The sequence below is a fragment of the Typha angustifolia genome, chromosome 11 (assembly GCF_048772165.1).
Source record: "Typha angustifolia cultivar Huaian chromosome 11, ASM4877216v1, whole genome shotgun sequence".
NCBI lineage: Eukaryota > Viridiplantae > Streptophyta > Magnoliopsida > Poales > Typhaceae > Typha > Typha angustifolia.
In genome coordinates this window covers 10,815,346-10,838,373 of record NC_133249.1, presented here as the reverse complement: position 1 = coordinate 10,838,373, position 23,028 = coordinate 10,815,346, and the positions used below count along the sequence as shown (strand labels likewise).

At 37.8% G+C, this 23,028-nt stretch overlaps 1 protein-coding gene across 1 annotated transcript; it reads right to left on the bottom strand.

Annotated features, from left to right (window-relative positions):
* Window positions 1-14,237: 14,237 nt before the first annotated feature.
* Window positions 14,238-21,133, bottom strand: LOC140770591 (RNA demethylase ALKBH9B-like). Its single transcript, XM_073111847.1, has 6 exons — window positions 20,877-21,133; window positions 20,381-20,800; window positions 16,201-16,286; window positions 15,805-16,115; window positions 15,302-15,373; window positions 14,238-15,208 (listed from the first exon to the last, which is right to left on the bottom strand). Exons 1-6 carry the CDS (start codon window positions 21,022-21,024, stop codon window positions 14,536-14,538), a joined length of 1,710 nt encoding a protein of 569 aa, XP_072967948.1. The 5' UTR covers window positions 21,025-21,133; the 3' UTR covers window positions 14,238-14,535.
* Window positions 21,134-23,028: the final 1,895 nt, after the last annotated feature.

Here is a 23,028-nt window from a genome sequence, read left to right as displayed (position 1 = left end):
GATGAGATATTCAATAATTCAGAAGGTTTATATTTAAAATAAAAAAAAGTTAATGAAAGTTATGTTGATAGGTTATGACCCGATCGAACCCTATCAAATAGTACCACTAACATTGATAGAGAAAAGAGATCACAGACCCTAGTCTCCTTAGCTAGACTTAAGAGAAAAGAGAAATAGAAGGGAATACTTGTTATTGCTTGTCAACTCAAGTAACTTATAAATACTCTTTCAATCAAACTAACCACGTAAGAAAAGAAAATAAATTAGAACAAGTTCCAACTCAATATGAATTTGCAAAAATAGATTATTAATCTATCTTCACACCGTCAAGCATTCGAATGCTCGCCTAAGGGGAACCGGACGATCATTTTGCCATTTCCTCCATTTAGTAAGCTGCAATGGAATGGTTAAACCTTAATTTCTATCGCTTCCCTATTTCCTCCATTTAGTAAGCTGCAATGGAATGGCTAAACCTTAATTTCTATCACTTCCCTTTTCTTAAAAACGAATCTTGTCCTCAAAATTGAGATGCAAGAATTGTTGCTTCAAATCTTCAAAATCCTCTCACATGGCATTCTATATTGGCAATCCCTCCTAAAGGACCAACGCGTCCTATACCAGGACACCTTGATGTTTGACCTAGTGAAAACCCTATATTTTCTTTGGCACCAAAATAATCTCTCAATATGGTATGTTGGGTTTATCCTTGCCTATCTGCTTATTCAATTGGGATTTATGAAATATTGAGTACCAGATAGTACAATACCAATCCTATTTTTTCAACGATTACAAATGGCCCATAAAAAATAAGCGACTAGCTTCTTGTTTGCTTATACACGTATAAAGATTCATACTCGTAATGGTGTATTATCGGTGGTGGTTTGTCATATACAACCTCAAATGGTGTCATTTGTGATTACTAAAACTCAGCTCAAGATAGCCACTTCGCTCATTGCTTCGAACACATTCTTGTAATTTTTTTTTCATTAAATAGGGCGCAGCCTATGTTTCCTTGAAACATTAGAAAGCTGATAATCCATAGGACTAACCACACCATCCCAAAAGTTACAGATAGACCTGTTATAGTAAATGGACCTTGCCGCCGGTCCTAATCTCTAAACATAGTTATAGATCATTCACAGCTGACCAGCATACAATACATTCACAAAATTGACAACAAACACCGGATTAATCTTCAAAGACAAAACAAAGTTCTAGTCCCAAAAACAAAATATAGCCAAAGACAAAATAAGGGATCTACTCCATTAGCGTCCTTCTTCTTGTAAGTCAGCAATCTCCTGAGTCATCTGAATCCGCTATTGAGCTTTTTTGTAGCCTCCTCTACTTGAATCCATACAACAAAGAAATAAGGCAGTTATCTTGTGAGCAAAAGCCTCTCTAGATCTCAAACTATTATTGAAAATCCAATTGTTTCATTTGAGCCATAAACTCCACAAAAAATCACTAAGCTAAATCAACCATTATCTTTTCGTCTCTTTTTCCATTCTAAGGTTTAAACTAAACCAGTCTTTCACATGTTTGATATGTTTTCTAATACCACAGCTTTTCTTCATCTGCCTCAGTATTTGGTGTTCATACTTACACCTCAAGAATAGATGATCTATCGATTCCTCCCTACCACAAAAGACACAGGAGGGACTGCCAGTCCAACCCTTTCTTATAAGATTATCTCTGGTAAAAATTTGATTATTGCAAATCAGCCAAAGAAAAGCTCTAATTTTGGGAGGAATTTTAATCTTCCAAATTTTAGCTAAGTTCTTAGTAATCCTTCCCCCATTGTTAAGAAATCTATACAAGGATCTCACAATAAAAATATATCCTTTCTCAAACCTCTAAACCAACTTATTAGTCCCCTCATGATTTTGAATGCAGTTTTCATAAATATAATTAACCATTTGTTATTCTTTCAGTATCATATTTTCAGTTAAAGCCCTTTTGTATTTTAAGTTCCACCTTCTTTTATCAAGCCAAACACTATCAACAGTAGCCTCTTCATCCCAAACCACATAGAATAATTGAAGAAATCTAGTAGCCAAAGAACAGTCACCAGCCCAGATATCCTTCTAAAATTTAACTTTCTTTCTAGTATGAACCTCCCAATTTACTCCAGTCTTGAACACTGTTCTAGTTTGAAGCATACCTCTCCAGAAAGGAGAGATTCTACCTGAGCTTGTCAGCTCATGCGCTTTTAACTTCCGATAATACCTTTGAATAACAATATCAGTCCATATATTCTTTCTAAGTTCAGTAGCCTTCACCACCATTTGGCTTTAAATCTTTTAGATTTTCGATTCCCATCCCACCAAATTCTTTCTTTTGGCAAACTTTATCCTAGTGAATTAGAGCATAACCTTTTTTAGCCTCAGCTATGCCATGCCACAAGAGTTTATCAGTGTGATGCGACCACTCAGAGAAAGCATCTTTTCTTTCCAACGAGATAATCTCTTTTAACTTTCTTTATTATTGGTGTCCAGTCCTTCTTTCTCAGCTTATTATTATGAAGAGGGAGTCCTAAATACTCTATAGGAAGCTCCACTTTACAATTTAATAAGGCCGCCAACTCTTGACCTTTTTCTTTATTTTTGCCTAGATAGACTAAGGCACTCTTATCAAAGTTTATTTTTAATATAGATCCAACTTCAAAACCATACAATAAAAACTTCAAAACCATCGCCTCCTTATTGTTAGCTTTTAGAAAAAGCAAAGTATCATCAGCACACTGAAGATTAATGATACCTTTTCCATAAACATATGTTCCTAGATCAGTAATCAACCCAAACTACTTAGCTTTAGTTAGCATTTAAACCATCCGCAATTAGCACAAAAAGGTAAGGAGATAGTGGGTCTCTTTGTCTCAACTCTTTTTTACATTTAAAGTATTTTCCTAATTCCCCTTTCAGATTTATAGCAAAAAAACCTGTTGTGACTGACTGCATCACCCATCCAGTCCATTTTTCAAGAATCTTCTACATTTCAAAACATTAGCCAAAAATCTCATCTAATCTTATATATGCCTTTTCAAAATTCATCTTCAATATTATGCCTTTAGTTTTTTGTTTTTTAATCCCATAAATTATTTCATGAGCACTGACCATACTATTAAGGATCTATCTGCCTTTAATAAAAGCACTCTAATAATCAATGATTAACTCATTAATCACCTAACATAATCTATTAGTTAATACTTTGTGATTATTTTGTAACTACAGTTCAGCAAACTTATTTGCCTGAAGTCTTCCACCCTGTCAACTGTAGTCTTTAGGAATTAGGCAAATCATAACATAATTCAACCTATGCAAGTAGCAATCTCCCTCATAAAAAGTATTGAACAGATCAATAATCTCCTTTTTAATATTATCCCAAAAGTGACGAAAAAGTTTCATTCCGAAACCATCAAGACTAGGGGTTTTATTTTCTGCTATATGAAACACTGCCTGATAAATCTCATCCTCACTAAAAGGAGCCACTAAAGCCTTATCCAATTTGTCCAGAGATCAGATCTCCTTGGTCATTGTTAGCCTTCAGGTGTTTACAATTCCAAACAACTTTTAATAGTTAGTAATATGTTTTTTAATAGCCTTTTGATTCATGGACTGTTCATCGTTAATCTAAATTGATAATATATTATTTCTTCTTTTCCTTTAATTAGCCACCTTATGAAAAAAAGCAGCATTGAGATCCTCCGCAATTAACTATAACTGTCTAGATCTTTGTTGCCATCTCATCTCCTCTTCTTTATATAACTGATATAATTGAACCATAGCCTCTTCCTATCCTGAGCTTCTTTCTTTGACAACTTTCTATTCTCCTCCAAAATATCTAACACTTTGTCTCAACTTTTTAATCTTTTCAGCCCAAACATTAATAGCCGAAACACCTATAGTCTATAAAGATTACCGTTTCTTTACAAGCTCATCAAACTTTGCTTTTGAGAACAAAAAATGTTCCAATTTGAAAGAGTAAGCTTGATATCCACCATCTTCAGTATCTACTAGTAAAGAAACCTGATCAAAGTATAGTTTTGGTAAAGCCTTAACCATAGTTAAACAGTAACGACTTTCCCACTCAGTAGAAGCAAAAACTCTATCCAAAAGAGCAAACGCAGGATCTTATCTCATGTTTGACTAGGAGAATCTTCTGCTAGACTATTTTATCTTTATAATATCTAGATCATTGATAATATTGTTGAAAATTCTTCTCTCTTTATTACAAGACTTTTTATCTTTTCTATCTCTTTCAAATCTAGTAGCACTAAAATCACCCCCTACCAGCCAGTACTTTCCTTTCCAATTTTTTATCTCTTTGAGTTCATCCTAGAGTACCTCTTTATCTTTCCACTCTTGAGGGTCATAACATTAGTCAAGACCCAATTAACCTGGTTATTTCTATTGCAGATATTAGCAGAAATAGTATGAGTCCCAATTTTGTAGTCAAGCACAGCCAGCTTCTCATCATTCACACCAATGAGAATACCTCCAGAAGCACCTATAGAAGGTATGTAAGACCAACAATTGATCCTACTCCCTCCCATAGCCATCAGCATTCTATCATTGCAATTTTTCATGATACGATTTGGACTTTACCGATGTCGTCTCGAGCATGGGTATACTTTGGGAGTGTCTTTGTTTCTTATTTTGATGTTTAATTTATAATAAAAAAATAAGTTTTCTGTATGTCGCATTCGAACACAGGTGGAGTGCGTTCGAACGCGCTTGTGAACACCTAAATCAGGTTCGTACATCTAGAGAGTGCGAAATGTGTGTTTGAACACCTGTATCACGTTTGCACATCCAGAGAGTGCAAAATATGTGAGTTCGAACGCGATTAGGCGTGTTCGAACGCAGTCGGCGAAAATCTACTGTTTTAGGGTTAATAATTGCAATTTTGAATTATTTGGTTAGCCTCTAAAAGTGTATGGCAACCATGGAATGATTATTGAATGAATTGAGTTTTGCCTTGCCTCCTTCGTCTTCTTCTCTCCTGTTCTCTCGTTCCTCGGCGTCGCCGCTTCTAGCCTCCCTCGACCGGCTAATCAACCTGGTCCCTTAGAGGCAGCCCACTCTTCCCCCTTCTTCCAATCTATCCATCACTTTGCCCTAACCCTTCCATCACCTTGCCTTAACCCTTCCATCACCCATAACCCTTCCACCACCACTTATTCATCAGTGCCATCTCATTAACACCGGTCCACCAACCTCCACTATCACCAAGGATTTCGTGTCTCCATCCACGGATCCTAAGACAGACCCCCCAACGTTCGTTCACTAATCAAATGATATGTCAACATCCCAACATCCGATTCGCTTGAAACTTCATTTGTTGGAAAGATCTTTTTCAAGGCTACAACATATCAAAATCTCACTTCGATCCGATAGTGGAATCTTTTGGGATCTATTTTCAAAGTTACATGTTAGATCTTGTCTATATCTGAATCGAAATAAATCGAGCTTTGGCTAAAAGGGAAGATCGTATCAAGCTGGTATCAGAGCTACCATTCCTTGGACACGCACTTCCTATGACGACAACCAGAGCCATGGCTGCACAGCTAGATGAGGAAGAAGAGATTCTCCCAATAGATGAAGGGGAAACGGTTGCGGAGATTTCCACCCGCGGAACCGCCTGACCAAATCGGAATACGGAAGAGCCTAGCGTTCAAGCCATGTTAGGGTCTCTTTCCAAATAAATGGCCATCAACAACCAAATGATGGAAGTGATGCAAGAATTACGGGTGACAAGGGAAGCCATGGCGAACGAAAATGCACCATCGACCCTACGACGCGAGTCCACCCCCATGAACCTGCCACCACTAGTTCAGAATTTGCAACCACAAGAGCTGCTGCTGCAACCACCTTATGGGCAGAGACAAGCAAGGATGGTTCCACCAGGCCCAGTTGTAGGTGAGCCCATCCGATAAGCGAACCACTATGGAGATCGTCTTGGAGATCTAGATCTGTGAGCGAGGCAATACGAATCGGAACCGCATCGAGTTAATCAAAATCGAAGGAGGGATCAACAATCATTCACAGTGCATCCTCCTCCGGTTAGACAAAGACTTGGATATAATCCGGATCAAGACAACGACATTCATGGGCAAATCGTGCATCTCAAATTTCCCAAGTTCAAAAGTGGCGATCCGATCGATCGATTGTATAGGGCAGAGCAATTCTTCGCATACCAAAGTACAGCGGAAGAATATAAGGTGACGCTTGCGTGCTTCCACCTTGAAGATGTGGCGCTTCATTGGTTTCGAGTAGCCAATGCCCATGAGGCTATTGAATCTTGGGTTGACTTTTGTGCCGATATCACGCGGCGATTTGGAACATTAGGGTATGAAGACTTCGATGCTCTCCTCTCAAAGACGGTGCAAAGGATTACGGTTGGGGCATACCAAGAAGAATTTGAGAGGATAAGTAGCCGATGCCAACCCCCATGGACGGATCAGCAACTTCGTAGCACCTTCATCTCCGGGCTACTAAGAGACATACAAGTCGACGTGAGGGCTTTAAGACCTAGAACCTTAAAGGAGGCCTTCGAAGATGCGGTGCTCATTGAAGATAAACATCGAGCTATGAAGTTATATCTGAAATAGAACTGGACGAGCCAAGGAAGCCGCAATCAAGCTCAACCAACCATAGCGACAGAAAATGTTACCGGCGTACCAAGAACCGCTACTGCAACGGTGCCTCCTTGAGCACCCCTGAAGCCATCCCGAGATGTGAAGTACTCACTTAGAGGTTCAGGACGAGCACTCACACCTGCTCAAGTGGAGGAATGAAGAACAAAAAGCCTATGCTTTCGTTGTGATGAGAAGTTTGTACCCAGGTATCGCTACGCTAAACCGATGGGATTAGTGATGCTAATTAATGGATTGGAGGAGGCTGAGGATGAGATTACAAATGAAGATGAGGGTGTGGCTGGACAGCAAGGAGGAGTAGCTAAGGAGCGCTGTGGAGGACATGATGGCTAAGATCTCCCTCCACGCCTATTCCGAGATAGCCGCACCAAGGACTTTGTGGGTAAACGGTGTAATCAAGACAACCATAGTGAGAATCTTGATCGACACCAGGTCCACCCACAACTTCATTGACAAGAGGCTTCTTCAGAAAATTGGGCTTGAGTCGGAACCCACGGAAGGGTTTGATGTGACGATTGGAGACAGCACTACATTGTGGGCAGATTTCATTTGTGGAGGTGTGGAGTTGAAGGTGCAAAGCCAATTTTTCACATTGGATCTTTATCCATTGGTCTTGCGAGGTGCCGACGTTATTTTGGGAACTCAATTGCTTCGAAGCTTGGGGTCGATAACATTTGATTTTACAAACCTCACATTGACATTTTAGAGAAATGACCAAAGAGTGCTGCTAGATGAAAGTCAACTGCTGTTTGAACTTCCAAACGTAGGGGACGCAAGGGAGCTCACTTCTTTCTCAGCACCCACCTTTCCTTTCTTCTCAGATTTGCGAAGAGCTAGCGCAGAGGATAGTGATTTGGTCAGACTCATGGAGGAGCTGAGAGAGAACCCATCAAGCCACCCCGAGCACGAGGAGCGCGATGGGTTAGTACTAGAGCGTGGGCGGATTAAGGTACCCGGGGACGAAGAACTACAAAGACTATTGATAGGACACTTCCATGATACTCCTATAGCAGGTCATGAAGGGGTCTTACATACCTACAAGCCGTTGGCCCAAAACTATACATGGACAACGATGAAGTCGGACGTGAAGAAGTATATGCATGAATGCCAAATTTGCGAACGAGTCAAATCGGAGACACTCAAGCCCAGCAGGTTGTTGCAACCACTACCTATACCGGAGCATATTTGGGAGGACATCTCCACGGACTTCATCGAGGGGCTGCCAGAGGTTCAACGACAATCGGTGGTGTTCGTTGTGGTGGATAGACTGAGTAAATATGCTCATTTCATAGCATTGATGCACCCATTTTCAGTGAAAAAGGTTGCTGAAATTTTTGTTCGAGAAGTGGCGCGCTTGCATGGGATGCTTAGGACGATCGTGTCAGACCGGGATCGCATCTTCATCAGCGAGTTTTGGTCTGAGTTCTTCATATTGCAAGGGACTCGAGTCAACCTTAGTTCAGCTTATCACCCCGAGACGGATGGCCAAACCGAGGTGGTGAATCGCGGACTAGAGCAATACTTGCGATGCTTTGTGGCGGACCGACTAAAGGATTGGGTCAAATTCCTTCCATGGGCCGAGTGGTCATACAATACTACTCATCACTCTAGCATCGGCATGACCCCCTTTGAGGCGGTTTATGGGCACACTCCCCCTATCTTACGTGCCTACGATAGACTTGCGATGGCGGATAGAACCGAGCTCGACTTAGAACTTGCTGATCAGATGAAATCTTGAGACAGCTCAAGATTCACCTAGCAACAGCCCAAAACTGCATGAAGCAGACTCATGACAAAGGCCGGCGTGAGCAAGAATTTGAGATGGATCAATTGGTGTTCGTTCGAGCTCAACCGTACCGGCAATCCACATTGAGGCCAATTTTGAACCAGAAGTTGGGTCACAAGTACTATAGTCCGTACTGAGTGCTACAACGACTCTTCCAGTAGCTTACCTGTTGGACCTACCTAAGGGGACCAAGATCCATCCAGTTTTTCATGTATCGGCATTGAAGGCCCAGATCGGGCCTAACCATGTGGCGGGTTCGGCCTTGCCCGAACCAATGGAGGAAGATGGCCCAACTGAACTGGTCCAAGTCTTAGGTCGCAAGAGAAGACGCCACGGATCTAGATTGGAGACCGAAGTGCTGATCGAGTGGCTAGTCAAGCCCACTAACAAGTCTACTTAGGAGCTAGAGTCAGATATCATGGATCACTTTCCCAATTTCAAACCTTGAGGATAAGGTTACGGAAGCGTGGTGGATTGATACGATTTGGACTTCACCGATGTCGTCTCGAGCATGGGTACACTTTGGGGGTATCTTTGTTTCTTGTTTTAGTGTTTAATTCTTAAAAAAATAAGTTTTTTGTATGTCGCGTTCAAACGCAGGTAAAGTGCGTTCAAACGCAGGTAAAGTGCGTTCGAACGCATTTGTGAACGCCTGCATCAGGTTCGCACATTCAGAGAGTACGAAATGTGCGTTCGAACGTGCCTACGAACGTTTGTATTGCGTTCGCTCATCCAGAGAGTACGAAATGTGTGTTTAATTCTTAAAAAAATAAGTTTTTTGTATGTCGCGTTCAAACGCAAGTAAAGTGCGTTCGAACGTGTTTGTGAACGCCTGCATTAGGTTCGCACATTCAGAGAGTACGAAATGTGCGTTCGAACGTGCCTACGAACGCTTGTATTGCGTTCGCTCATCCAGAGAGTGCGAAACATGTGCATTCGAACGCGATCGGGCACGTTCGAACGCAGTCGGCAAAAATCTACTGTTTTAGGGTTAATAATTGCCATTTTTGAATTATTTGGTTAGCCTCTAAAGGTGTGGATAGCAACCATGGAACGATTATTAAATAAATTGAGTTTTGCCTTGCCTCCTTCGTCTTCTTCTCTCCCGTTCTCTCATTCCCCAGCGTCACCACTTCTAGCCTCCCTCGACTGGCCAATTACTGTAGTCCCTTAGGGGCGGCCCACTCCTCCCCCTTCTTCCAATCTATCCATAACTTTGCCCTAACCCTTCCATCACCCATAACCCTTCCACCACTACTTATTCACCGGTGCCACCTCATTAACGCTGGTCCACCAGCCTCCATCATCACCAAGAATTTCGTGCCTCCATCCACGGATCCTAAGACAGACCCCCGATGTTCGTCCACTAATCAAACGATATCTCGAGATCCCAATATCCGATTTGCATGAAACTTAATTTTTTGGTAAGCTCTTTTCGGGGCTACAACATATCAATATCTCACATTGATCCAACGACAGCATATTTCGGGATCTATTTTTAAAGTTCTATGTCATATCTTATCCAGATCTGAAAATCGGAATATATCGAGCCTTGACCAAAAGGGGAGATTGTATCATTCAATCTTTGTCTCTTGAATACAAACAAAATCAAGACCTTCCTTCACAATCAGCTCCTTTATCCTCTTCCATTTTCTTCTATTCCCATACCTCTAATATTCCAAAAAATTCCTTTCATTTATCATTTTGCTAGGCCTCTTCTGTCTCTTTGGCATTACCCAAAGATTCTACATAAATTTTTACTCCTTTCCTCTCAAAGCCTTTTAAAATGTTCAAGTTCGTTATCTTTTTATAATTTATAGTCCCCAAATTTATACCACAAGTATAAGCAACAGATAACAACTCTTCATCTGAGAATTTTGAAAAATACAGACAATGTAAGAAAAAAAATTTGTCTGTTTGTGTCCTTTTTCAGCCCACCACCTCTAGAGTTTTTGCCTTTCCCACCTCTTCTATATGTTACTGAATTGACTTCTCTTGACCTCTTTGTTTGATAATATTCTTGATACTTCTTCTGGTTGGTATTTGTGGTTACTTGATTTCTTTCTAGTATATTTTTTTATTTCTAGAGATCCAATCGATTGTAATAGCTCCACATCCAATATACTTCTCTCAGAATACACTGTTAGTTGCCAGTCCTCATGCTCTTCCTCATCCACTTGCATTTGCTGGAATTCTATGTCCTCATTCTCCTCTTCAATGGCCTCACCCCTTTCCACCATCTTCAACCAAGTTTGTTTTTCTATGAGAATTCTTACCCATCCAAACTTTCCCTACTAGTTCAAATTTCTCATCTTCTTTAATATCTTTTTCAATTTCTGCTGAGTTAACAAACTATTTATTTAGGCATGTGAGGACAAGAGACTTGATATACTATACCATTTTGATGAAGGTGTGAGGTGAATTTAGTGTTAGAGAATTCCCCACCACTATCAGTTTGTAAAACTTTGTTCTTTTTATCAAAATGACGATTTACAAATTTCTCAAAGCAATGAAAAGTGTGATAAAATTCTGATTTGTATCGTAATAGTATTAGCCATGTATAACGTGTATAATCATCAATAATTGAAGCATAAAAATAAAATTTATGAATAGAAATAATTGGGGCAGGCTCCCATAAGTCATACTATAATTTTTCAAGTATAGTGCTAGTCCTATGAGTGGATAATTGAAAAGAAAAATGACTAAGTTTGTCCGGTTGGCAGCTTACACAAAGAGACATATTTATAGTTGATTTAGACATTCTAACAAGCCCCTAAGAGTGCAACTCTTTTATTGTAGAATCTTGTGGGTGGCCTAAGCGCTATTGCCATACTTCAAGAGGGACAAATCAAAAACGAACCGAGAAATGAGCTTGAATAAGTGAGGAGAAAATATAAAAATTACCCTTCCTTCTTCCCATCAATAGTATTATCTAATTAGTGGCTCCATCCTTAATTGCAAAACCAACACTATAAAACTCACAGTTATGGAGATAATTAAGAGTAAGTTGACTAATAGAAAATAAGTTTTTTACTAAATCGGGGACCAAGAGAACATCTATAAGTTTAATTTTTTTTTTTTTTTTTTTTTTTTTGCCAGAACTAATATATGTGTCTTCTAGGTATGTAATATCTAATTTAGCACCATTACCTAGAATTATAGAATCACGATCAAGATATTGACGTAAGTTATGTAATATACCTAAGTTATCTGTCATGTGAGCAGAGGAACCAATGTTCGTGGTCCATTCAGTGTCATGGGTAAGAGACTCAAGTTGTAGCCAAGCCATAAAGAATATCATTAGGCTGGCAAGCATGATTAAATCACTTCCCAACAACAAATAGTAGTATGCCCTTTTTTTGAAACAAATTTGATACTTCATAACCTTATCATTGTGATGTTTAGAAGTAGTAGGCTATGGTTGGCGAGTGAAGAATGAGGGCTTAGTTTGAGCAAGTCGAGGAGCGTGGTTGGCAGGATTGAAGCCACATCTAGTTAAAGGAGCTCTTATTATAATAGGATATGTTATTTTTAGAACCTAAGGCATTCTGCTTTTGCCAAACTAATATGTGCCAAGAACAGACTCATTAAAGCTAACAAGAGTCTTGCAACTTCGTAGCAGGGAAACAATTTTAGCATAAGAGGGAAGGGGTGGGCGCAACATAGAAGTAGTAAGTGACTCATATTTAGGCCCAAGACTATTAAGCAATGAGAATACCTTAGTCTTATAATTAACAGGATAGCCAATAGCAGCAAGATTATCACATATAGATTTAAACTTGTGAAGATAATTAGTAAGAGTTTGAGGATCCTTATGCATGTAATTAAGTTGCCGACGAAGTTGATACTCATGTTCCTGTGAAGCTTGCGCAAAAGATTCTTTAAGAGTAGTACAAACTTCTAAAGAAGTTTCAAGGCTTACAATAAGGCCCAATGTCTCTTCAGACAGAGTGCCAATAATATATCCACGCAAAAACCGGTTTAATTGCTTCCATTTGAGAAATTCAAGATTAGCCTATGTTGTGGTGGGGACGAGGTTCACTCAACAATAGGTAGATGAACAGAAGACTCTCACCCGTGAGAAACCCAACGAGGTCTTGACTCTCAGCCAAGGCCAAAACCTGCTCACACCATAAAGTGTAGTTGTCGGCCTTGAACTTTAATGTGATGAAGTTGCCGACATTAAGAGAGAAAGAAGTCATAGTATGTATGTGAAAGATAGACTCAACTCTCACAAAAAGCTCTGATACCATATAGAAATATTTAGACAAAGGAAGTTTTTGAAATTTACTCAATAACGAGAGTGTAGGAGTCTTGCATTATGCATAGAAGTGTTTATACATATATGGCATGATTACAATGATAATAAAAAAAGGATAGAGATTTGTTATACAAGGAATGTAAGTTAACTAGGAAATAAGAGATTTGCTATACAAGGAGTATAATAAAAGAGAAATATAATTATGTAAGTGCATCTTCCTTATTAGTCTGTGATGAGCATATTTCCTCAATCATATCCATTATCAATGGGAAACTCTCCTTATTAACACCTAGAGAATATGTAATTGGGCAATTATATAGGTGCAACTTCCTTATTAGCATCTGGAGTATCTGTGGTGAGTATCTTTGTCCTATCATATTATTTATCAATAGAATTGTGATCTTTAATAAGATGTTGAACTATTCACCGTTTTCTGAAAGAATTCTTCAGTGTTTCCAAAAGTAAAATGCTAATAAGTTCAGGATTTTACTAATAGCTACAGTAAAACAATTCTCTTTTGGTATTAAGCTTGAGATATAGTCTATTTCTATAAACAAAATTTAGGAGAGAACTAATTTGGTCTAAAACTAAAGTCAACTCATTAGTCCAAAAGATGGAGGCACAAGTGCAAATGAAATTATTCTCCTTAGTAGGACAAGTTATATATTGTGCAGAGGCTACTTGATAAGGACCAAAATAACTTCCACCAAAAAGAATACTCTTTAGGGGCATCTTAATTTGATTTAGAGAACAAGAGTGTCCAAGGTCACCACTGTATCCGGTTTGTTCCATGACAAAATTTATGGGTTCAATCCTCTCCATGAACACGTTGAGGTTGCTATTTAGTGAATTTTTAGTTACCATGTGATTTGGGTTTGTTATGACCTTTTTCTTGAGAGTTATCCAAGCTATATATCATAGAGATTTAGCTCTTTGGACTGCCTATAAGCTTACGAGCTCATGATATATCAAAAAAAAAAAAAAAAAAGGAACAAAAGAAGAAGAAAACAAGAGGGGCCATATCCTGGTAAAAGATCCTATAAGGGGTTCATATGTCAGACAGATCATGATCTCCAAAAGGGGAAGTAATATATGGAATATTTACATGCTCATGCTCTAGATTTTTACGTAGGGTCAATACCATCAATCCCTCCCTCCACGGTAGATTATGAGATATTTGAATTTTCTCTTCGTTTTATTGTTACAAGGGACCTCTTGCAAATGATTATAATCCTTCTACTCACTCGACACTGTTGAGAGAGACAAAATTGTTTATATGTTTTAACAACTTCTTTGCAACTTGTTTTTCTCGATGGAAGTTAAATAAATGAAAAATTTTGAGTATAAAGACTGGATCTTTGCAGATGTAGAGGGCCATAATTATAGAGAAGTGCAAAGAACCACTTGCATTCTTCTACATAGAGAGAAATGGTGATAAATCCTGCTATCACCTGTCCAGCACCTTGAAATGACAGAAATTTACCTAGACTCGCATCAAAATCATACTCACATCTTTCTTCCCCATCCTCAGCAGATGCATCCAAAACGAATTAGCAAGCCTTGATTCATGAAAATATTCGGGTCTTAACAAACCTAGAATTGCAACCAACTTTACTTTACAAAATACCAAATGCAACCAGTCCACGTCATGTAACTGAAGATTCCCAATACCTCACTTATCTACAGTAAGCTTGAACACAATGAAAATTACTTTAGCAGAACCCAATTATAGCCTACAATATGCCTCCGTGTTATATGAATAATCTACAACTACACGGTAAGACCCTTGCCACCACCAAAATAAATGATATTATTAGTCTTGCAGTCACCGTGCTAATCATTAGACGGGTTTACCCTGCCCCTTCTTTGTCCATTAGTCAAAGTCCGCACACGAACACGAGGAGAACGAGCTGGCTCATATGCGTGGCTCCCAATTAAAGGGATGTCTTCTTCCTCATTAAAGTTGCGGCTTACAATTATCTTCCTCTGCTCCAGCCTCACTCTCCTTTCACTGTGTTGCCTACTATCTTCCATGCTATGACTTCCTTCTTCTACCTGTCTTCCCTTTGCAGACCGCTCATTGAGCTCTTGTGCGTCGTTTTCAAGCAACTGGGTGCCTTCTCTGTCTTGTTTGGGTTGTGATTCTATTGACCTCTCCACTGACTCCTTTCCTCTCTCCACACTATCACTAGTTGTTGCAGGCTGGCCATCAATATTTCTGAATGGTAATCTCTCTGTGGGAATGATTAGATCATCTAGAAGAGGTTGGCTACCCTGTAAAATCTGTTCGGGCCTTGCAGCAATTGTCCTTCCCTTGGATCTCTTCCCTTTAAAGCTTTTATTCTCTCTTTTACCCTGTGCAGGATGTTGTTTTCCTTTGTCCCTGTGTGCTGCTCCATTTATTCCAGAATCATATGAAAGAGGAAGGATATTTTGCAAATCAGGTTCAGGTTTGAACACCATCGGATGCTTATTTTCATCCATTTTTCTGAAGGTAATGGATATCCTGCAGTTTTTAGTTTTTACAAAACCTTTTATGAGAATTTAAAACTAAACCAAGAATAAAATAACAAGATTTAATGAGTTGCCAAAAGTGCACCTTTTACTTGGGACTGCTGGCACACAATGCTTCGCCACGTCAGCTGCATTGCCATTCAGGACGAGTACAGACCTTAACACATGAGCATTTTCATATTTAGTCATGAACAATAACCACTAAGTGCACTATTATCCAATAAATTATAAGCAACAACGGAATTGACTAGGATTTTGCAGAATGGAAGGAAATGTTTCTATCGAACCTAAACAGAACATGCTGGAATATAGTCAAGGTATAAAAGAAATATATTAGCGAAGCTATAAAGGAAGGCTACTGAACATCAGACACCTTTCCCATCTAAAATTTAAATAGTAGTGTAGGAAGTGGTTTTTGTTGTTCACAAACTGAGTTTCATTAATTTCCAAATGAGAGAGCATCAGAAGTACTGCCACAGTTACTCTACCGGTCTACACTACTTTAATTCACAATTCTTGAAAGGAAATGGATAATACACATTGATTCCTAATAATAGTATTGTGATATCAACAAACAAATAGACATACCCAACAGGCAAAGATATTGCAATCTGCCCAGAAAAGTCACCAGCCCCAGCAATCCTTAGGTTGGAGCCGAAGAGGATATTGCACTCGCTAAGGAATGAAACAGTACAAAATGGCCGGACGAAATCATGGCTGTCAATATGAGGTGGAATACAATCTCCTGGCTCATAAATGTTGACTATACAACTATCTGGTACGCATGTAGTTGGCAGCACATGCCACCGGATCAGCCTCCGTATGATCACTTTGAAAAGATGAGGTATTGGATCAGCTACAACATTTTGAAGGATGCCTGGTGGGTTTCCATCCTTATCCTGTGATCAAACATTCAAGTTCTTATTTATTATCTTCCTTTTTTCAGTTACAAAATTTGAAACATCAAATTATTCAATGAGGTACCATCGCATAATTATAACAGCATCCAAACTGAATGGTCACCCGTCCTTTACCCCGCATCCATTTCTGGGGTTCTGAATATGTACGCTCTGAATGTAGAAAGAAAATGTAATCATATCCAGAGATCTTAGAGAAAATAAGTTAGATGAATTAAGGCATCAAATAAACTTGTTCAGCATCATGTTAAAAACTCAATTTAGATAAGGGAACAGCACATCTAGTTAATAAAAACAACATGAAATTATTACAAAGCTCCATATAACTAGGCCAATTGAATTAGACAACTATAAACAGTCAAAATACCCATTCTTGCTTTTTATATGCCATATAAAAGAACACAGAAACAATAATGTCAACATCCAGAAAAGACAGTAGTCATTGAAGGCATCAAGTTGGATCAGGTAGCAGACTAAATCAAGGACAAGGATCATGGAATTTTATCTATTTTTTCCATAATAGTTAGATGGGCAAATTACATTAAACCTCCAGTGGTTCGACACCATTCCAACTTTCAACTTACCCTCATGTATTTTAAAGTATAAACTCAAACATTTAACTCCATGTAGTTTAAACCATGCTGCAACTAACAAAAAATATGAAAAGATTTAACGATGTGGGCATCATCTTCAATTTGACCAACATAAAATTGTTTGAGTCCAATTTTGGTCTAATTGAGCTAATTAGGCTCAACTTATTTTCACATTTAATTTGTTGAGTTAATTTTAAGTTCAAATGATTAATTGAATTAGTCAATTAATAAATATAGTAGACCTATATGCGGGGGGATGTCCGTATTGAGTTATTACCTAAATTGGGTTAGTCAATTTGGGTAAGACCTAATCAATTACGATCATATTAGAAAATGAATTTCTATTAGAATCTCAATTGATAGTTATGGTAAGCTTATATGTGGGGAGTGTTCACATTGATTTATTATCTAAATTGGGTTAGTCAATTTAGATAAGATGATTAGTTAGTGTCCTATTAGGGAATAATTTTTCTATTAGAATCAGCTAAAATCAAAATTGTTAACCTATTTAGGAGTTATTGCATAAGAAGTAAGAAAGGATTGAATAAGATTTATTTGAATCTCTCGTTTTCTCTCCTACGGTCTTCTTTTCCCTCCCTCTCTCTCCCTCCCTTTCTCCTACTCCATCTTAAGATTTTTCTCTAATCTCTTCTACATCCTCTCTAAACCTCTCTCCTTCAATCTCTACGTTTCATTAGTTACTGTTGCTATCCAGAAGATTCCAATAGTGAAAGAGAATCTTTGAGTGCTCGGAAATGAAGAGGAAGACATGGTTTCAAATTAAAAGCACTACTATTCCATTTATTGGTAAACCTAAACTCTAAAATCTTTCTTTACACTATATTTTAGGTATTTCTACTGTCAACATACCTATTTGAGAGTTGAGAAAATTACAACCTTATCTGAGTAGTTTTCTCTCCTTCCATCTAGTAGTGATCATTTTAATCGAGTAACTTACTATAAGTTATTGCTTACTATATTTTATTTTAGTTACTTGTTTGGATCGATTATTCTCTAAAACATTGCATTCATACTAGATTTGCATTACTTAATTAGCTCTATAAAAGTAGGGTTTGATTTGGATATGGAAGGGGTAGTTTGGTCATATAGCAATTTGCTTATAGCAAAAGATATTGGCACCAATGATGGTAAGATAGTTTGGTCATTGTTACTATTAATTTCGATGCAAAATCTACCATTGCAATTTGGTCTAAACTAAATAAGAGTTAAGTGCTTAAGTTTAAAGTATAGAAGTGTAAGTTGAAATTGGACCAAACCATAGGGGATAAATTGTAATTTTTCCTACTTAAATAATTAAAAATTGTAACAAACAATAGAAAAGTCAATGTTGTTTGTAAATGATTTAAGGAAATCTTTTCATGTAAGCATTAGAGAGAAATGTCATATCAGTTATTTGATAAAGTAAAAAATTGTGTATAATTTAATAATTTAAGGAAGATGATAGATACCGGTAGACACATCATAAGGTAAACAATTAACATTCTTCCATCAAACACAACTTTAACAAATACCAGAATATCCTATAGTTGGTTTTTGCATGTACATTTTCCCATCTTAACTAAATACAACAAGATAATAGATAAGGGCAAAAACACATTAAGGTAAACTTAAACACTTCCATCAAAGATATATTTGACAAACACTAGAATATCATGTAATTGATTCTTACATCTACTTATTACGATATACATTTAACTGGACTTTGTGATTGAAAATTAATACTATAATTACAGCTTGTATTTGGAAATAACAATATTAGGCAAGGTTTGAAAAATCAGGATCGGGATAGGCCCAGATCAGCCAATCCCACTTAATCTCAGTCAATTGATTGGGATCGAGTTTGAATCAGGATCAGCCAATTCTTCAAACCATGATTTTAGATAATTTTAATATCCAAGAGCGCATAATTCAGAAGTTTTGCCTTAGAACTTAGGTGTTTGTTCTTTTGAACATCCTTAGGATGGCCTAGGGGTTTAGACAACATTACAATCAGTGAAAAATCTACAAGAGCTTCATGGCCAAGGGTCAAGATGTCAGAGATGAAAAGTAAAAGAACAGTAAAAATCGGATTCAACTATCCACTAATCCTATTGGAATAGGAAGTAGAAATATGAATTTTTAAATAAAATATATTTTTTTATTTTACTTTTTAACTTTGTTGTTGGATTTGAAATCACTACTTTTATACCTAGTATTGGCCATAATTTACAGGAACATTCTGTTCCACTTTAGTCCCTGAACTTAGAACATCTCATTTCCATAGAAGACAATACACGTCAAATTTCTAAAGAAATGAATAGTTCTATAGTGTGAACTATCTTTCAAACCACAACAAACCAATGAATATCTAGTTATGGGCATGTCCTACTCAAATATGGTCTACAGAGGATCAATCGTACCCACTTACCTACTGAAAATTGTGGCCGGTTCTAGAATTTCTTCGAAACCAGCTTTACTGGTATTGGAATATGATTGTAGTTGATGGTAGCTTTGACCATTTTTTCACTTTTAGAAAAATGTCAAAAGCAAAATATTAAAGTTTAAGATGAAGCAGAAAGAATTATTAACCTATATATATGTGAGGTTCCAAAGCTGCCATCAAAAGGATAATAATATAATAATAGAATATAGAACCTTTCAACAAATAATTACTTGTAGATATGGAAGATCAAGACAATGAATGATTTGAGAAAGCACTAGTCTTACTGCTTGTTAGATCATTCAAAGACTGCTAATTATATATTTCCAGATTCAGCCACTAGCTAAGAAAATATATTGATTTCCAACCTTCAAGTTCCCTACAGTTTCAACCAAAACCTGTTGAACTCAATAGTGATGTAAATTAGGTAACAAATAAATATATAATAATAAATTTTGTGAACTCTGTTTTGAAATTCATTAATCAAAACACACAAGATTTTCTTAAGCCTAATGAGACAACTGAATTGTTATGATAGAAAGTCTGGAGTCAAATCCAAAATCTAACTTCAAGCTGCAGAGTCAAACTTTTCATAAATTAACAAATATAGTAACTGAACTTCCTGAAACCAGGGGCAAAACAATTGATCAACTCACACAACATTGCTCAAACCAATTGCAACAACTGAAAATTATTTACATATTATGACAAAATGTGCAAGTCAAAAGAAAAATAAAGGAACTAGAAGTCCGGTGCCAATTTATCTTATGTATTAATATATACTGAAACAAAAACTCCCAAAACCAAGAAGAGCATGATTGAGAGAGCAAACCATTTTGTTTCCCCATAGATCAAAACTGAAACCAAAACCAGAACTTTGAAATCCATAGGTTTTTTTTTCCAGAATTTCTGGCCATATGTTCTAATGCACAATGGTAAACCAACCAATGGTGGCCCCTTTTCATGCTTTCTTTTTTTCCAAACCAACATAAATCACTAGCTTATGTCTTCTAATTTCACCTATAACATTTGCTCTGTTGTCTCTCCTTAACTGGTCAACAGACTATAATTAGTAACACTCTGAAATACCATTACTAAATTAACAAAAATCATAGTTTGCCCACCCAATTAATGCCTTTTTACAGCAAGATCATCGTCACCAGATCTAACAGTCTAATCATCAAAGAAAGAAAACCAAAAGTTCATACACGCACCTCCTAGCTGACCGCTCCGCCCCTTCTCCTGGAGCTCATACACGAAATCCACGATCCTCTTCTGCTCCACCACGCTAAAAACTCCGGTGTGCAGCTCGAGCCCAGCAAGTATATTGACAATCTTTCCGTGCACCCTCTCCAAGCATATGAAATCCTTATTCCTGATTACATTCCCGAACCGAATCCTCTCCCTTTGCTCCCTCGACAGCTCTGGCTTCTTCTTCCCTGAGTCTTCTTCCTCCTCCGGCTTCTTCTTCCCCGCTTCCTCCGCCTCCGCCTCCGCCTCCTCCAGCTCGTCCTCCTGCGCCATGTCCGCCCAAGACATCCGCACCTTGGGCGACTCCGGTGCCGGATCTGTGTCCCATCCGGAGGGCTCGATGCGATCGGACGGCTCCGCATCGCCGGCGGGGGATGAAGAGACTGAGAAAAAGAAAAAGGTTACGAGGATTAGGGCAGAGAAACAAGAGAAGGACAAAATCCAAGGAGAAGTGAAGACCTGGGCGGAGGGAGAGGATACGGCGGCGGAGAGCGGCGGCGCAAGGGTCGCAGAGGTCGCGAGAGAGAAAGGGGAGCCACGTGGTAAGGAATTCTGCAGAGATCTCTAACTCGGAGGGATCGTAGTCTCGGACGAAGGGGTCGTCCATAGCAGCGGGTGTGAGAATTCTGAGAGTCGGAGAAGAAAGAAAAAAAGGAGTCGATTAAAGGGGGGATGGTTGGTAAATGAGAAGTCCGTCCACTCGGGGTAAGCGAGAAAAGGGAGAGTCGTGCGGCCGAAAGCAGTTTTTACCGATATTATTAGTGAGTTTTCGACCAAATTTGGCCTCAGTGCTCACGAGAGTATTTACTTGGTATTCTTTATTTCCCATAGTTAATTACGTCTCAAAGACAATTTTAGATTAAGTTCGTTTTTATTTATTATCAACAATGCAATTATTTCAACAAAGTAATAAGTATGCTGAATGAATAAACCGGATTACCTGTTATGTTACTTACTAATTAAGTGAATTTGAATTGCACTAATTTACGGGACTTAAATGCACGAGCTCAAATTAGGTTATCTCCAATTCAGGAGATTAATAATTTATCAGTTTATTCCTTAATTAGTGTAACGCTCTCGCTCGGCTCAGGCACGTACTCGCCCACGCGCTCACACGGAACGTACGGCACACGCGGTAGGACAGGCGGATCCTGTTAGATACACCCTTGAGTCCACATAATTCATCACAAAATAAATCATGACATCATCAAGTTAAATCTGATAACAAATCTATATCTAAATCCACAACAATCATACTAAACAGCTACATAATCTGATAGGACTTACACAGAATATAACAAACCATCAACATATAACTAAAACCGTTGATATATGAGTACAATATAATCCAACATGTATTATACAAATCATCATCTAATATAATGGAATACAAATATCAAATAATGGTACAACTTAATTTCTATATAAACTATCGTTTATATCGTCTCGCATCTATAGCTCACATCATTATTGCTCTAAATATCTTCTCAGAATATCTCAAGTCGTCATCACGTAATATCTGAGGGGGTTTAGAAAAGAAATAAAGAGAATTATGAGCTAAAGGCTCAGTGAATAGACCTTACCTCGAATTAGTAATGTCGGAACAAATCATGATATCATGTATGAGCATATATATATATATATATCCTCGATAACATATATATATATATATAATCAATATTATCTCATGAATGGGCATATTATATCCTCAACCAAAATATATCTCATAATGAAATTATAATATAATATCACCGAATATAACAACATATAATGTATAATAATCATGATCCAGTAATACTAGTCACATTAATAATGATGTATGATGCATGCCAACCATTAGATAATCATATATGTCGGAGTTAGATATAATCCACATATCTCTCACTATCATAATCATCCGTCTCAACAATGAATATCAACCACCATACTAGACCATGGTACCCAATCTCAAACTCGATACAAATCATGCCACAAGCTTAGAGCATACCCTGTCATACGCTAAGGGTATCTCTAAAAATAATTATACCCTACCATACACTAAGGGTATCTCAAAAAATAATCATATATTACTATATGCTAAGGGTATCTCAGTAAATAATTATACCCTACCATATACTAAGGGTATATCAATGATAGTTGTACTCTACCATACGCTAAGAATACAACTATCAGCTATCACCATATTATCATACGCAAAGAGTATGTCTAGTACCAATCCGGATTAGATACCGTTTCAGCCATCACATCATATACACATATATTTTCATGATTTTCTAATACATGATAGATCATATACATATATTCAATACTACAACAAATCATGCAACTCAAGAATTAGGTGGTAAAAAAGTCAAGAGAAAAATGATGCAATGCAATCTCCAACTATATATCTAACACATACATATACCTGGTAGTCTATCACATGCACACTCATGCTAGAGATCATCTTGACATAAAGTCCCAACAGTATAGTCATCTCCAATCATCTCTATATGTCATCAGCATACTCATATCCCAGATCTGTCTAATTAAATATATGATAAAATATGCTTAACTGAAAATTATCTCTAGATAAGATCATATAGTCATGTTGGAGGCCAAAACTTGCATA